The sequence below is a fragment of the Pygocentrus nattereri genome, chromosome 12 (genome assembly GCF_015220715.1).
Source record: "Pygocentrus nattereri isolate fPygNat1 chromosome 12, fPygNat1.pri, whole genome shotgun sequence".
Taxonomy (NCBI): Eukaryota; Metazoa; Chordata; class Actinopteri; order Characiformes; family Serrasalmidae; genus Pygocentrus; species Pygocentrus nattereri.
This window is the reverse complement of record NC_051222.1, coordinates 20343976-20361825: the sequence shown is the minus strand read 5'-3', so window position 1 is coordinate 20361825 and position 17850 is coordinate 20343976. Positions and strand designations below refer to the sequence as shown.

The 17850-nt window shown below is 41.1% G+C and overlaps 1 protein-coding gene across 2 annotated transcripts in view; it reads right to left on the bottom strand.

The window, feature by feature from the left end:
• Window positions 1–17305, bottom strand: part of LOC108434669 (VPS10 domain-containing receptor SorCS1) — a 287574-nt gene extending 270269 nt beyond the window's left edge. For both annotated transcript variants that reach the window (XR_005131141.1, XM_017709989.2), the window contains exon 1: window positions 16371–17305. Coding sequence is in view for 1 of the 2 variants with exons in the window: in XM_017709989.2 (XP_017565478.2) it covers window positions 16371–17042 (672 nt within the window). In the remaining variant the exon portion in view is untranslated. The remainder of the gene's footprint in view (window positions 1–16370) is intronic.
• Window positions 17306–17850: the final 545 nt, after the last annotated feature.

Genomic DNA, 17850 nt, shown 5'->3' with positions numbered 1-17850 from the left:
ACAGAAATTAAATATAGTTTGTGGAAGAGCAACGGGCCTCATTCACCAGACCTTCTTAAGAGGAAATTTCTTCTTTAAACCCACTTATGCTTTAATTTTTTCACAAAGATTACACCAAAAAAAAAAAGATGTTTTCTTATTTGGTATTTGTTCTTAAGAACAATCTGCACACTCAAGAGCACAGAGGTTCAAACAGTTCTGCGGTTTGAGAACACGTAAGGAATCTGATGTAGACTTCTCTAAGGACCTTAACCTATAACAAATGTAAGTAAAAACGTAGGAAGATATTGGTGAATGAGGCCTAATCTTCTTTTTAGTACTGGCTCTTTTTGAAACATTTTAAAGGATACAGTCATGTCCTGAAAGGGAGCTTGTGTATTATACACTGGTCTCTGTACCAAAGTTCTGCAAGGACCCTATGCAATAAGAACATTTTACTTTGGAACTGAATGCAAATGGTATCTGTTCTGTTATGATGGCCCCTTACCTTTATCTGCCTCTACATTTTTTATTGACGCCCAAGGTAGTCCAATGTTTAAAGATGCCCCAACAGAAAGTGCAGTAAGAAATTAAGCAGTGAAAAAATGGTCAGATTTCTTAATAACAACAAATATTAATTGATCCTTTATGAGAAAGATCAGACTCATTCGCTTAACTCAATAAGAAAATATCAGCACCTTGTTTAAGGTTATTTTTCCAAATGAAGCACACAGCACATGACGTGCACCGATGGGTTACATTAAGCTTGACCTACAAGCTACAGCTCACACTGCTGTGGTGTTGTGATAAAACACTTAAGTTTCCCACTTAAGAAGCACATACATTATTTTAGAACTTATCATATACTTTACTGCCCAAATTTAAGGCTACACATATAAGTTTTAGCATATTCCAGTTTCACTGATTAGGTTTAGGTTCCAACAGTCTTAAACCTAAGCTGAAAATGTTCGTTGATATCAATCACCAGGTTCAAGCAGAAACTTACCTGAGCCAGACCAAGTAAACAGTAACCCTTTCTGTTTATTCCTGTGACCCCTGCTCACCAGAACACATTCCACTCACGCTGTTCATTTAACTATTCTCACTGTAGCTGAGGTACTAGGTTTGCTAGCAAGCAGAGGAAGCAAGAGACATCAGAGAATCTACAAAGAACACCGTTCACAAGAAGTCAAGCAGCTCATAAGACCTATAGGGAGTTAGTATCACAGTGCCAACTGTGATCTTCTACCAAGAATACTTATGTGAACAAAGGTACGTCCCCTCTAAAACCCACCCTCAACTTCCCTTAGGCTGTGATCTTTTAAATGTGTGGAGTACAGTCTATAATACAAGTAAAACAAACTAGCCAGAAAAGCGCTATTGGTGGCTAATGGAACGGTTTTAAACCTTTAAACCTTTAAACCTTTAAACCTGCCATGCTACTTTACATTACATCCATGGACTAACAACAGGCTTGCTGGCCATCAGACAATGTCAACAAGCGCACCATCACCACTTTGAACTTGACATGAGGCAGTAGATCATTTCTCATGATTCCCCCCAGACATTCTTATTATGAGACCATGAGACTAATAGTGGGTTCGTTAGCATTAGAGATAATCAGAGTAATAATCAGGTAATAATGGGGTAATAAGAGATGTAGACTTGAGTCATATCATTTTGAGTCCAACTAGAGTCACAAATATGATGACTTTAGACTTGACTCGAGAAAAATCAAGAAAGACTTGCAACTCAACTTTGACTTCAACTAATGACTCAGACCTCAGCTTTATGGCACGGAAAGACTCACAAACCAAAGTTGAAGAAATGTGGAGAGGCAACTGACGGCAAACAGGAATACACAGGATTTGTTTCCTTCCATAAATTGAATAAACAGCAGCGTCGTCAGTTTCTGTTACTGTGTTTATGCTTTATTTTGTAAGACAAAAGAAGCGTTTAGAGTTCAAGTTCACCTTCATAAGCTGGAAATCAACTCAGCAAGCTCGCACTCAGCACTTCAACTCCAGTCTTACTGGAGAAATTTACCAGGTGAACCGAGCGTTGTCCTCACAATAGCAAAACAAAAGAAACATGCACAGCTCTGTTTGACCAATTTCAACAGCTTCTGCAGCGTTCACCACGAGGCTAAAGTTGACTTGTTATTTGCCAGATTCATGTTCCATTTTAAATTATGCAGCAGTTAGGCATTTGAAAAGGGTTCTATATAGATATACATATGTTACAGGCTCTTTTCAAAGTGTTTCTAGATAGAATAATTTACAGTACATGCTCCATCAATCTGAAGGACCACTTTATGATGCAACATACCTGATTCAGCTCATCAGTTACTTAGCAATGCCTTCATGAACTGAATACAGAGCACCAAGGCCCAGAAGGTCCCCTGTTTGACATGCCTGCTCTATACCATCTCTTCTTGCTCCCCTGATGCAGACCAGATGGATCGTCCCAAAAAAACAGCCCTTGGTTAGTGTTTCTGCCACTTTGGCAGTCACCACAACCAAGACCCTATGGACTGAGGTCAAATCTTGCCGACAGCTATGTTTCCAGCTGTTGTTACACTAGATCTACATCAATCATTATAATGTAACTGATGCATGGCCTTTCTAAAATAACTCTGCCCGTTTGATCTGGCTTTAAAGGTTCTCTAATTTGCTAAAAATTTCACCAGCATATTCTAACCTCAAGGCAAGTGTACTTCAGGAACTTCAATTTGTTCACATCTGTCATACTCAGTACAGTTAATTACGTTAGCATCTTGTAAGTCAAAAGACACACAGCTCCAGAAATGTCCTTTTCTCACTGATGAGGAAACAAATAAAAAAGAATGAACCTTCCCTTAAAAAAAAGTAACCAAACATGAGACTGCACTTAACAGCCATACTTTAACAGCCATACACCAATTAACAGAATGCTCTCAGCTGTGGGATCATTTGTAATATTTGCCAAGACCACCATTAATCTATTTCAAGTTTTTCTTACTTGGTATGCACATAGCAATGAATGCAAAGCAAATACCTCTTAATCACTCAGCTGCATGAGAGAAATCATTTCTCTCTCCGTAACAGAATCATTGGGATGTTCTGTAAACGGTCTACAATCACACATACGATTACATCTTCAATTTGTGAGAAACTGAAGCAGCGTATGTGGGATTACTGTATTCTTTACAGTGACATTCCAACGCACATCCTCACAACGCAAAGCCCTTTGATTCCTCCGATACAGTCATCAGGCGCCTTTTTCAATTTATGTTTAGTCGGCGAGGTCTGACTGCTACAGAATCGGTCATAATTGATCTTTAATTGAAATCCCACCAAACATCGAAATGATCTCACTGCTTCATGTCTTTGAAAGTTTCATTCCATGAAACTACAGCAGCGGAATAGGCTCGTCAATGTGCTGCTGCCAGATATTATTAATGTTTTTCAGTCTGACGTGTCTACCTTCAAAATCAACATCTAATTCCCAGCTCTGTTCCTTTTCTCCCCTCCTGCAAAGTGCACTTTAATTGCCACGTTTACAGAGACACCCTTCTATTTGAGCCTCGAGATGAATTCTCCTGAATTGCATCTTGCCAACTGCCAAGTAGTGTAAACCAAGAGCTATTTATACTATTATTACTGACAGCACACGTCTTTAAATATTGTGCAGTTTACAAGAAACACTATTTTTATCTGAGCAATCAAAACAAAACCCAGAAGGCAGAACTTAAAGCATTTTATCACAAATGCTACTTAAACATATCCACCGCCTTCCTATACTGTTTCCATGCCGTTTCCTGCACGTGGTGGAATGTTAAGTTATAATGCTCTGATTTTCCATTACACTCAACCTTTTTTCCCACACTACAATTTAGCCAATTGCCTGCACATCAGGACTGTACAGTCCACCTGCCGACATGAAGCAGCCTGAGAAATAATGGCCCTTTTCAGCTCAGCATGGTGGGAGAAAGCCAATCTCCTGAGTATTAGCATTAGGCTCTCCTCTGAGGTAAGAAGAATTTTTTTTTCTTTTCTTTTCGGGCTGGTCAGAGGTCACTCTCATAATGGCCAAGATTAAGATTTGGGTAAGCAAATATGACTCTGGGTCTTCTTGGTGTTGATAGAAATTACAGCATAATGATCTCCCTCAACTACTGTACAATTCCATTAGACACTAATTTTGATGGAAAATTTATAGTATTAGAGTTGGGCAGTTCAGTCAAGAAGTCTAGGACTCTTAATACTGCAGGCTACCACACACTGGACATATCAGGCAGACAAAATGCAGCACTCACCACAGAAAGTCTCAATTTAAAGTCTTTAAGATAAACAGAACAATGCTAAACAACTTTATCTCAGCCAACATAACTTGTCTAATAAAACCTATTTCATGTTGCACCTTTTAGCCTGGAAAACTATTAGATATTTAGTACCACATATGATTCATTAATTGATGTTGAACGTTTTTTTTTCCCATGAATCGGACAACAGAGTGTAAAATGAACTTCAGCTTCTTGTTTATCAACACTTTTCTGCAACACAGCCTGTGTGCCACAGCTGCTTTCTATGTATGGCAACTTGGTGCCAGAAACCCACTAGTAGCACATCACAGTGCAATGCTTCATGTCCAGTGTGTGGTAGCCTTTAGCCAGCTGTAGAACTCTGACCAAAAACATATGACATGTTCTACACTGCCCTTTGGCGGAGAACAGAATTCAGACATCTCACGTTTCTAATATGTGAGAATGTACAATGTTAAAGCTTATCTGCATATCAAAAATCCCAATTTGCAATTCGATTTTCATAACCATTACTCAAATTCTGACAATGTCTTCAGTGGTAGCGTAAATCTCCACAAAAGTTTGATTTGACAGTGATTCTTTAAGAAATGATTGCATTATGAAATCTTAGATTTTACCACAATTTCATTTTGGCACAAATGAGACGTATTCTTAAACATAAATTAAACATGTAAACGAAACAATATTTACACAGTAATGGAATAGAGTAATGTGTAATCAACGTACAAAACTAGCATCAAGCAGGCCTTTTAAAGGCCTTTATTACTGAGTGTTTTAAGAGTAAAAGTGAAAACACTGGCCGTAGATGAGCATCAGAGGAACTTTCTCTCCAGATTAAGAGTTTTTTAATTTATTAATAATTGTTTTATCATTTTAGCTCTCTTTATTCTCCAGAGAGTCATTTCGTGGTGAGCTGAAGTTCCAAAGCATGTTGGCATTCATTTTTGATTCTATTCACGTAAACTAAATAAACAGGAATCTATACAGTAACGATAGCATTACAATGCATAGCAGAGAAATATAATATAGGCAGTTGCTGCCTTGTGTGTGTGTGTGTGTGTGTGTGTGTGTGTGTGTGTGTGTGTGTGTGTGTGTGTGTGTGTGAGAAACTGACTAGCACACGAGTCAGCACATAAACCCTAGTTTCCCAATGTGTTTTGCAAGCTGTTTAATGGTGAACTGGTCCTCTCTTTCTTTTACCAAAACGGCAATTATCACATTTTACACATCCCCATTGAGTTACTTCTCCATCTTCAACAGTATACAATCACTCTCGCCCAGGCCTACTACATTTGTATACTTATTGTCATATGTGGGTACACTGCACCATATAAAACACTAATATAATCATTCAAATTGATACTTACATTCCAAAATCAATACACGTGATATCACACCTTCAGATCGACATCACAATGCATTCTGACACCCCTAGCAGTCCAACACTGACTTCATTTAAATTCATGAAACTTCTATTGAAACACTTATTTTGAAATATTTTATAGGAATGTGATACCCTTGCTAGAGACTTCTCAGCTTTACATCCAGACTCAATTCTCACCTTAGTCATCTTGAGATGACACTGCAGTTTCACCTGGTAGTCCACTGGGGTTGAAGACAGTGTGAAAACAACCAGACACTGAATGGCTTGTCATAAAATCAAATGCCAAAATGTCACATTTAGCAACAACTTCAAGCACAAAAACAGCTTCAAAAGCCTGTCCAGATGAATGCCATGCCTTTAGCACAATCACACATTAAGTACTGCCACTGCTCTTCACCACAATAAATTGAAAAGTGATTGCACTATTTAATTTTCAAAAGAAGACGATTAAACACCCAGAGACATCTAGCTCTTAACAACATACCACACAGACACCTGGGTCTCATCTGAGCCCATTACCACTAAATCACATCTTTATTTATGTGATCCCTTTCTCCAAGGCCTCCTCTTTCCCTGTGGGAACCGCTTGTGCAGCATCTAATTTTCTCTATATTAATGGTAGATTATTTTGCCAGGCAGGTCGCAGAAAGAGAGCTCAATAAGAAAGAAAGGTACCAGGAATGAGTCGCTGAATAATGGCACACGGACACAGTCTTGTCAGTTGATGAGGATAAACCTGGAGCGCTGAAGCGTGTCTGAGTCTGCGAGCGATCACTCGGTGACCCAGCACGCCCAGTGGGCCTCAATTATCTTAGCGACTGCAAAACTGGCCAAAACCCTCAGCTCGTGGGCGATCATGAGAAGAACACCACTGAGACTTGGATAGTCTTGAGCTTTGGCTAAAAGCAGACCAGCCAACAAGCAGCCTGCTGAAAACTCAAAGGGGCAAAACAGACGACTCTGTCTATCCATTTCAGTATCAACTTACATTTCCCAGCCTCTGTTATTTACCTGCACATCAATAGTTTGACGTCACTAAGCATGCTAGTCTAACTCATGCAAACAGCACAGTTGCAGCGTCGCACTCTGACAAAAGTCGAATTCCACCTAAACCATAGCATGATCAAAACACAGCCCTGGCTAATACTGACAGGACAAGACAACACATGTGTTGTGTTTACAGCAGACATTATGAGATTTGTAGACACAAGTAAATGAAATTAAGTGAAAGAATAATTATTGTCAAAAAATGACAGGAAACTCATGCGTGTCATTCAAAAAAAGTCAATAAGGGGACCATAAAAAGTAAACAAGAATATGAATAGACAGTGTTTTACATGCCTGGAAACATCTTTGTTCGGACAAGTTTCTTTAAAGACCTAAGAACAGAGCATGAGCTATGGTGTGCAGTGTTAAACAAACTTAAACAGTGTTAATAAAAATCTAATGTCAGCCTTAAGTAAGAATAATTGACCAAGATTACTTACACATTACTGACTTAGTAATGTAGCTTAAAGGACCTGATCTGAATACTGAATATCATTCCCAATGTACAGATATATTTACTACTGTTCAAAAGTTTGAAAACAACCATTCTGTTGCAGATACAGTGCCCTCCATAATTATTGGCACCCCTGGTTAAGATGTGTCAAAAGCCTTAAAATAAATTCAGTTTTTATTGTGGAAACATACTGTCACACTGAAAATTGTAGAAAAATGTAACCTTTAACTCAAGTAGAGTTTTAGGGGGAAAATAAAATCCCTGACTAAGAAATAATTTTTCTTCATAAAATCAACTGTTCCACAATTATTGGCACCCCTAACAATTCTTAGGAAATAAATGTAATTAAAGAATTTCTGTCACTTCTACAGTAGTTTACGAAGTTAATCAAAGTATGTAGGAACATTTAATTAGCAATTCACAACTTCCTGTTTCCCTGGGGTATAATTATGACGTGACACAGAGGCCATTTCTCTTCAACATGGGAAAGACAAAGGAACATAGCATTCAAGTAAGGCAGATGTGTGTTGACCTTCACAGGTCAGGCAATGGCTACAAGAAAATAGCCACTCACCTACACCTGTCCGTATCTACTGTCAGAGGAATTATTAAGAAGTTTAAAACAACTGGAACAGTGGTAAACAAGTCTGGACGAGGACGCAAGTTTATTTTGCCACCACGCACAGTGAGGAGGATGATAAGAGAAATAAAAAGTTCTCCAAAGCTCACTGTTACGGAACTGCAACAAATGGTAGCATCTTGGGGTCACGAAGTCTCCAAAACAACCATCAGACGCTATCTACACGCCAACAAGCTGTTTGGGAGGCATGCACGGAAAAAACCTTTTCTCACTCACAATCATAAACGTAAACATTTGGAGTTTGCTAAGCAGTACTGGGACTTCAACTGGGACCGTGTGCTTTGGTCAGATGAAACAAAGATAGAGCTTTTTGGCAACAAATGCTGTAAGTGGGTCTGGCGTAACACAAGAGCTGAGTATGCAGAAAAGCACCTCATGCCCACTGTGAAATACGGGGGAGGATCAGTGATGCTGTGGGCCTGCTTTTCTTCCAAAGGCCCAGGGAACCTTGTTAGGGTGCATGGCATCATGAATGCTTTGAAATACCAGGACATTTTAAAACAAAATCTGGTGGCTTCTGCCCGAAAGCTGAAGATGGGTCGTCACTGGGTCTTTCAGCAAGATAATGACCCTAAACATATGGCAAGATCTACACAGAAATGGTTGACCACACACAGAATCAAGCTCCTCCCATGGCCATCTCAGTCCCCAGACCTTAACCCCATTGAAAACCTGTGGGGTGAGCTGAAGAGGAGAGTGCAGAGGAGAGGACCCAGGTCGCTGGATGATTTAGAGAGATTGTGCAAAGAGGAATGGTCGAAGATACCTCTTTCTGTGTTCTCCCATCTTGTGAAACATTATAGGAGAAGATTAGGTGCTGTTTTGTTGGCAAAGGGGGTTGTACAAAGTATTAACATCAGGGGTGCTAATAATTGTGGCACACATTATTTGATGTTAAACAATTATTTCTTAATGTGGGATTTTTTTCCTACTGAATAAATGCACTTGAGATAAAGGTTGGATTTTGCTCTTTTTTCCATCGTGGTCCTATATTATTTAAAGAAACCCTCAATTTATTAGAAGCTAAAGAACACATCTTAACCAGGGGTGCCAATAATTATGGAGGGCACTGTAAATGTATAAATGAGTTCTAATGTGCTAGTCATGTTCAGCTTCTTGTTTCAAATAATCAGGAGGTAGCTAGTAAAATTCTGTATGTGACAAGAATGATGTACAGAGTACAGTATGTATGACTATAAAATGACTGAGAAAGCTGTACATCCAGGGATTCTAATTAATAAGTCAACATTGTTTTTCAAATGGCTACCAAATCTCAGTCATTGAAGTCTTGCGATTACATCTTGAAATATTTAATTAATTATCTAAACTACCTTTTAATAGTTTTGGTAGCTACTGGTATTTTTATCGTTAACCTAGTTTATGATATTCATAGCTACATTGCAGGTTTCTACTGTTCTGCTGAAAGTTAGGAAAGTTATTCTGAATTTTTAAGTAGTAGTGTATATTAGCTTAGATTTGCTTCTAAAATAACTGCCACTAGATTGAGCCAGTAGTATCCTCTAACGTTCTGTCTAAGAAAAGTTTTGTACGATTTTTCATCCTTTGAAAACATTTGTTTAAGGCAACACATTGAAAACTGTTCACAGTTGAATGCGTTTTTGAACTTATCTGTAGTTCTCATCTGCACATGATATAAAAACAGCTAGAGTGCAAATCTAAGCGGTGATGAGCAGATGAGAAGTTCCATTGAAAAATGATGCAGTCCTCTCCATAATGGTGCACAAGAAACTCTCAGAACACACTGACGTCTCGTCACTTCATGTGACTAATACCTGAAGTATCCTGGTAAGATTTTAGCCACATGCAGTTACATTTGGTAGTCAAATGCCTCTCTGGTCAGACGGACTGATGTCCGATTGCTCTGTGGGATGGAATATGCAAATCCGCTCATTACGCAGCGACCAATTACCGAGAATTTATCCGGTCAGCCTCTTCCTGTGCCGCGCTAAAAATGGTTATTGTGTCTGTCCACATTTCTACTAAGCATCTTCATCGCACACATGGATTACGTGCCCAGTGACTTACTGCATGAGGTAGTGTTTTGGTTATGCTGGGAGGGGTTTTGGTTGTCAAATGTGTCTTAGACAGATGGACGTGTTTACACTGCTACAATATGTGCCTCAAATATCTCTCAGACCACCTCTGAAGTCATCTGGGCGATTAGATTTGTATTTGTTTCGAAAGGCATCATGTGGCTTGGCCTCTTCCAGATATAATCCTGATACTCAAGATGCATTAAGTGACCCAACAAAACACACAACTTCCTCTTCCACTTCGCAGCATGTTCATTTAATTTGACTGAAGATCATCAGGGTTTTTTTGCCCAGTAATTCCTCATTAGCTAAAACAACAGCACAATGTGGTCCCACTGCTGTTCTGCTGCAAGTTGTAGATGTAATCTCGGTCATGTCTGGAACGCTATTTAATGATGCCCAAGGAGACGAGCCTCCAAATAAGTAGTACCATGTTACAAAACGGTAGGAGGCTGCCTCCTGGAATTTGTTACAGCACGCTAGTTTCACCTCTGCTTGACCTCCCTCCTGAACCTACAGCAAGTCCCACTGCTAATAAGCATGAGCAAATCTGGCTCATCACAACTTTATAACCAGACAGCTCTGACCTAGGTGCAAACCCAAGCGCGTCTAAATGTTTCTAACTCAACACCTCACCTAATACTCCAAGAGTGAGGTGTTACATGAGCAGGCGTAGCAGCATCTTCATGTATTTTGTAAGACTGGATATTCGCCAGTTATGCTACTTCAGCTGCAGTAAATGAAAAAGTGAAGTTTAACAATTGTGAATAAAATGAGAAGAAAAAAAAAAAACTCCTGTTTATGCTGGTGCTCGTCATCCTTGCCATAATCAAATTATTGGCTTGATAAATAAGTGGTGCTTGGAAGTAGTGGCTGTAGGCTGGAAGCAATGTTTTCCTGAGTCAAGTACGGCACTTTTCCAATTCACAAGTCGGAAAAGTGTTTTGAAACCTGCACCTGGCACTGAATGCTACGGGGGCACTTAAACTAGGGAGCCGTTCAAGTAAACAAGCATGTGAGCATCTCTTTTACGTCATCAAAAAACATCCACTTTAATTTCAAGAGGACAAATAATCCTGGTGGCTGTGCCTTCTGTGTGTCACCAATTTCTCTTCACTTTCACTGCTTGGAAAATATCATTCATGGGGGGGGGCTTAAAATACTTTAGTGCTCTTTAACCATTTTCCTGTTTGGGTGCTTGTTCATGATCAGCCCATATGAAAATTAAACATATAGCCATACATTGTCCTAATATAAATTGTACATTGTGATATGTTCAATGTTACTCTCTCTTATGGGAGGTAAACAGCTTAATAGAAAATCACAGTGCAAAACAAATTGACTCTGAATGGCTCATATTTGAAGCACTACAGGCTTCTGATCCAGCAGTAGAAGAAAATGCTTCTAATGAGTTCTAAAAAGCAGTACGCATAAATTATAGTGTAACACAAAGAAAATCAATATAGGGCAATATGATCCTGTTTATCATTACTGTGATATATTCTCATATTTCATAACAATACGCCTTTCTGAGCATTCGCTAGCACCATCACTACATCATCAGATGCAGATCATTGTGAAAACATCTTGAATGACTTCTTAATATTATATTTTTGCCATATGCAAAGCGACATTTCTAAAACACTTGGATAGGATGACGACACTAAATATTCTAGCATCCATGTACAGATACAAAAGGAATGTCCTGCAATGCTTACTTGTGGTTACTTGGACAATTAGAAAGAAAAGTCTTCCTGCTCGTTACCTCGTATCACTCTTTGTGCTCTGCACAACACCTTGATGTCGAGTGCTAGTTTGAACAGTTCGAGCAGTGCTGACTGCAGACAACTGCACCTTTCAAACCATCCAATTAGTAGCATTTTTGAGGAGAGTGAAGAAAACTGGAGAGGTGGCTTTGCACGATCAGTCCTATTTTCTCCCATTCTTTCTGCAAATGTAGCACTTCAAGCACACGGTATGCAAAAAGCCGTCTGAAATAGATTTTAGCACGCAGTGACGTTAGCGTGAGTCGGTCTCGTGAGTGTGACAGTTGGTGCTGGTAGCATATTTCACAGCGTTAACAGGAACTTCATGTGATCAAGTTGTCATTAATTGCCTGCAGAACTGTTGGTTCTATTCTGAACAAGAAACAGAGAGAAGAAACAGATCGTTTCTTCTGTCTTTCATCTCTCGTATCAGCCTATCAACAATGACGGCCTTTCTTTGTGATTTTTTTACTGAAACAAATATTTTGTGGGTTTTTTGGCTGATTTTTCCTTCTAAAGTGGAAGAAGCCAGCACTTTGATGGCTAGAAAGAGTTCCCTTGATCAGGAAGAAAAGAAATGCAAGTTATAGATGTTTTTGTTCTTGGGGAGCCAGATGAAACGTCACCTGAGCTGGGTGTCATTTCATACAGCAGTGTGTAGACCATTTTTGTGAGAACATGAAATGGCACAATGATATATTGATAAGCATGAATGGATAACAGACATTTACATGCTGCTAGACCGTAGACATTAGAAGGTCTATCAATAAATGTTTGAAATTTACAATGCTTCAATGTCCATGCCAGTGAAGTTTTTCCACAAGCTGCTCTTTTCATGCTTAAAGTTAAGCTAAACTTCTTCACTTCTTCCTTGTAATGCTCATCATTAAAGCAGAGATTCAAAAGTATTAATGTATTCAGTCATTCAATACCAAATAGTCTGTCCAAAATCTACACTGCTGACTGCCTGACTAAATTATATTATGCAAGCATGTTATTAAACAGCACTTCTTGATTAGACTTGCAGCTCTTCATGGGCGGCATGGTGGGATAGGCTCCACATTTATCATAGGCTCCCTGAGGGAGAAGCGGCTTAGAAAGTGTGTGTGTGTGTGTGTGTGTGTGTGTGTGTGTGTGTGTGTGTGTGTGTGTGTGTGTGTGTGTGTAGCTCTTCATACTCATTTTAATCACAATCAGTGTGCAAATAGCAAAAAGATATCAAAAAAGGACCATTCAGGAATCCACATCAAAACCAAGGTATCTGTACCAATCGTTTAAAATGATACCCAGTCCTACAAACCATTACAGCCACGCTAGCGACAATATACTGATATGAGAATGAAGGTGCCTGTAAGGATGACACCCATTTCCCTGATTGGTCTGTTGGTCTCCAATTTGCACATATTTACACTCTAGATGAATGGTGGGTTCAACTGATAGATAATCTAGTCATTCCCAGAGAGGGAATGTGTGTACGACAGCAAAGAGGCAGTTACAAATTATATACTTATACTTACACATAGGGCAAAGACATCAGTACACAAACGAGACACAGTGCATCAGACACATCGACTCAAAAGGTTCCCATTCAGTAATGTGTGGGCTATGGTGTATTGTCAGGGTCATGTCTGAACATTTGAGGGTCCTAAGTGAAATCATACTTGGACCCACATCCCACCCACCTTGATCATATTTTTTTCTACGTAAGGACAGAACAAGAATGAATGCTTCAATACTATAAACGAACAAAGTAAGAAAATCGTTGCACTCTTGAAAACGATATTTTAAAAATGCATAAAAACAAATATTTGGGGGCCCTAAACAGCTGCTTATACCAGCTAAAGCTGGAAATGACCCATGGTAATATGCTAAATGTGAAAACACTGACATATGCCAAATTAATTAACATGCAAATAAGCTATCCTGTGCAAAATTTCAGTAATGGGTGGTACAAAGCTTATTGTTTTGTGAGGAAATATCTGTCCTGGTGGTGATGTGGCATCACGCTGGGAGGAGGAGTCACACTTATGGGTGATAAAGCATAACTAAGCCCTGGCTGTTGCATTGCAAAAGCATTGAGTCCTGACACCCTGATCATTGTAATGCTTCGAGCACTTCAAGGTGAAAAGTAACAATTTATTTTTCATTAAAATCTTCTTACATGAGCAGTCTTTCGAAAATACAACCTGAGCCCTGTTGGATGTAGACGTGTGACAGCGTGCAACACAAGCTGTGGAGAGAAACATGCTTTCTGGGCATCTTCAGGAGGGTGGTCCATCTGGCCCTGTGGAAGTGCGTGCGCATGAAAAAAAGGGTGGCTAGACCGTGGTGAGAAAGCAGATGCCCAACCCCTCCATGAGCTGCAGATGGAGTCACTACATTACACACAAACACTTTTTCCATACAAGTACATAAACAATCACAGCGTCTAAGTAAACACCCAGAGGCTTTATCCCTCCATTAATTCTCATTTACATTGGTGCGGGACAGAGCCATTAAGAACCTCGTTTTTTGTTTTGCAATGCATTCATACAGTAACAAATACTCCCTGCACTATTCTCCTATCCATTATCCACTGCACTAAAACTGCATATTTAACACATCGCCCCATTTTATTCAATCCATTGTGAGGTTTCCAACTATGTCTCGCACAGTAACAGAGAGGGAACAAAATCCCTAAAAAGTTCCTCTATTGAATTCGCCCTATTCACAGTGCAACTGTGGAAAAATTCAATTAAGGGGTATAACAATGGCGCTGAGGATTTTGAGCACTAAAAAGGAGACTGAGTTCTGCTACTGGAGAAGGGTGAAGGTGATCTAACCTGTCACAAGTCTGATCTAAAGTTTTCAGAGTTTTTCAGCGACTGACTGCTACCTCCCCAGCACTGAGCCATATGAGTGAATAAAGTGCTTATATAAAGAATTAAATGTCCCTGAATCTCACCAGAGGCACAAAAACTTCAGCACTGACAAGACTGCCAGCGAGAAGCTGTACTGAAAGGGCTGAAAAACTACATACTGCAACTACATACTGCATATGCTAATGGGAAATGGAGAAGAGACGTGCCATATTGCACTGCAATCCTACAGCAATAGCTACAACATATGTTAGCAAAGAATACGCAAGTGCAGAGATGGTTGTGCCATTAGTTGAAAATCAAAGCCATGTAATAGCAGAAGACTAGTGTTTAAAAGCAGTGGGTAAAATATGGAACAAAATGGTTAAAACATGCAACAAATGGATACAGTAGCGTGTGCCTCTTTTCAAGACACATGATGTTTAGGTTTTGCTTTAACGAATTAGGCCTACAATGAAGCATCAAATTGGCCAAGAATTGTCCGTTTGAAGCATCATTTGTATTCAACGTTTCAGAAACTGCACTACACTAAATTCAGTTCTATAGCACTAATTATGCTCTCTTTATAAAGAAACACACAGGTCATCAACACGGCTTAAGCACTGGCTACATCCATAAAAACTATATTATGATGCAATTCATCACAATAAAACTGCCCACCCTCCAGAAGTAGAAGTTCTAAAAATCAGTCAACATTAGTATTGGAGCTTTACGCCTGACGTGTTGGTTTGTGTTTACTGTTATGAGACTTATGCAACATTTACTACTCTATCAAATCTCTTCACACTGAATGAAGCACGGCCACCCTTTTAGCCGGGGTAGTCACCAATCATTTGTGAGAGCCTGATGACGCTGCATTTAGTGATTAGTATATCGTGCTAGTAGGCTGTGTGATGGTATGATGGTATTGTTAACTATCAAACGTTAGCAAGCTATAGTTATTTATCATGCCAATTTCTTTTTTGTGTTGTAGCTTCTCTTATCCAGTGCTGTCTGCCTGGGTTTCTAATCATTTGACTCTGTAGTGAATGCAACCTAAATGAATAACTTCTATGGCTCTCAATGAAATGCTTTTTTTCTTAAAGTGAACTGACAAAAGTGAAGCATTTAATGCATCAGATTCATACACGTTTCAGACCTTCATAAGAAAAATGTTACACAGTTTTATTTTCAGTTAACATGTGGCCACAGTTGAACTGATGTGATATTGTATCGATGTGGAAGTGATGGTGATCTAGTCACATACAGAGAAAATACACGATGCAATCATTTTCATACAGCATTGAGATAGAGATATATACATACACACACACACATTATATATATATAATATAATATTTTTTCCTAAGCATTGCGCCATCCCAATAACATGCTTCACTCTTACCTGGCGACAACCTCTCTGAAAGTTCTAGCTAGCCCTCCTGCCCGCTAGGCAAGCAGGGATGAATCTTTTGAACGAAAATGCGCAATACAACACTGACTAGAACCGGTCTGGACTCGGCAGGCGCCTGACCGGAACCTGGCCTATGACTGTTGGGGAGGCGACAGCACCGCCGTTCGACTTGCTCTGGCTGTTGTGTAACTCCAGAGAGGAAAGCAGAGGCGTCGACTGCGTTTCTGTTCATTCACCTGCACCCACAAACGGCACGAAACACCGGAGATCGGGGAGGTACAGGACGCACTTCTGGCCCGTATCGAAAAGGCGCTGCAGCAGCAGGACGCACAACCAACCCCGCGCGCCCCGAATCTCCCACGCGCACGCACACGCACACAAACACACGCGCGCGTTCAGCTGCACCACACAGTCGCCACCAGCAGCCTCCCCGCTCAGTAAGTGCCCCCCGCCCCCCATAAACACCCAATACGATGATTTTATGAAACTTACGCTGCTGTTCTGGCCGGACCAGTGCACCATAGCTTGGTTGTGAGCCGAGTCTCCGGTCAGGGCGAAGGTAGAGCTGGTAAGTTTCAGCTCCTCTTGCCTGGGGCTGGACGCCCTCCTCTCCTCCTTATTCCACCTGAGCTCAGCCCGGGGCGCCCCGCTCTCTGCCCCCTTGCTGCTGCCGCCGCTGCTCCTACGTCCACGGCGCTTGAGATGCGCATCAGTCGAGGCGGGCCGGGCTGAAGCAGGTCCGCCGTCAGGAAACTCGAGCTTATGAACTTTGCCACGGCTTAAAGTCGAGCCCAGTTTAGCGAGTTTGCCGAGCGCGTCGTTGAAACTAAAGCCGCTCGTACTCCGTCTTCGCCTCGACGACGGCGCTGCGGCTTTCCTCCCGTCATCCGGCTCGCCGCTTTCAGGCTGCTCCCACTGCTCCCAGCCTCCGACGGAGGGCGAGCCGGAATCTCCTGTAACTTCGCCTCGGGACCCTGTTGCCTGGAGGAGAGAGTCCGGGGTGTCCGTTTTCAGCTTCAGCAGCACCAGCTGCTGCCTCGGTCGCCACTCGCCCGCCGCCAGCTGACACGACCTGCAACTTATCTCTGTTTTGGCTGGAAACATCAGCACCAGCGCGCCGAAGACGCCGTACCAAACCGGACGAAAGCGTCTCCCTCTGCCCATCGTCTCCAACGGACGAGAAACGCTCGGAAACGCTGCGAAGGACCAGTAGTTTCCTCAGCTTTTCAGCTTTTCTCGTTCTCTCTCTCGCGCGGTCGTCCGTCGACGTCGAGAGCGGCTCAACTCTTCTCCCAAGTTGTGTGAGAGCGAGGCTGCTGCTGCTGCTGCTCCGTGAACGCGCTCCGCGCTGAAAAGTGTGACTCGGCGAGGCGAGGCCAAGTTGAAGGATCTTGATCAGATGAAGGGGCGGGGCTACAGAGACCATGTGCGGGAAAATGAGGAGAGAAAATTGAGTTTTTCTCCCTTTTTTACCTGAACATACAACTGTTAATCCTATTAGGAGGTGTTGAGTCAGACACGTGCTTCCGTTTGAATGCAGCTTCCCTTCGTCGTTTTAGAGCCTGTTTGACGAAAATGCTTGTGGACGAATGTCGAAGGCATCTTGATTAGCGATGAAGCAGCACAGGGCCTCACTGACCACCCAACTTAAGAAATGTCTCTTTGAAAACCACTTACACCGTTTTCACGTAGATTCTGACGTTCACCGATGCTTGCTTGGAATTTGGGATTTGTTCTTAGGGAAGCACAAGCTCAAGAGCACAAAGGCGCAAATAATTCTGCGGTACAAGCCGGATGTGGACTTTTTTTCGGACCTTTCTCAAGAACAAATGAAAGCAAAAAGTGTAGGAAGAGATCAGCGAATGAGGGTCGCAGCTTGTGTGCTTCTCTGTTACAAAAGATTTTTCAAACTTTCTACATGCACTATATTTCCAAAAGTGTTCGCTCGTCTGCCTTCACACGCATATGAACT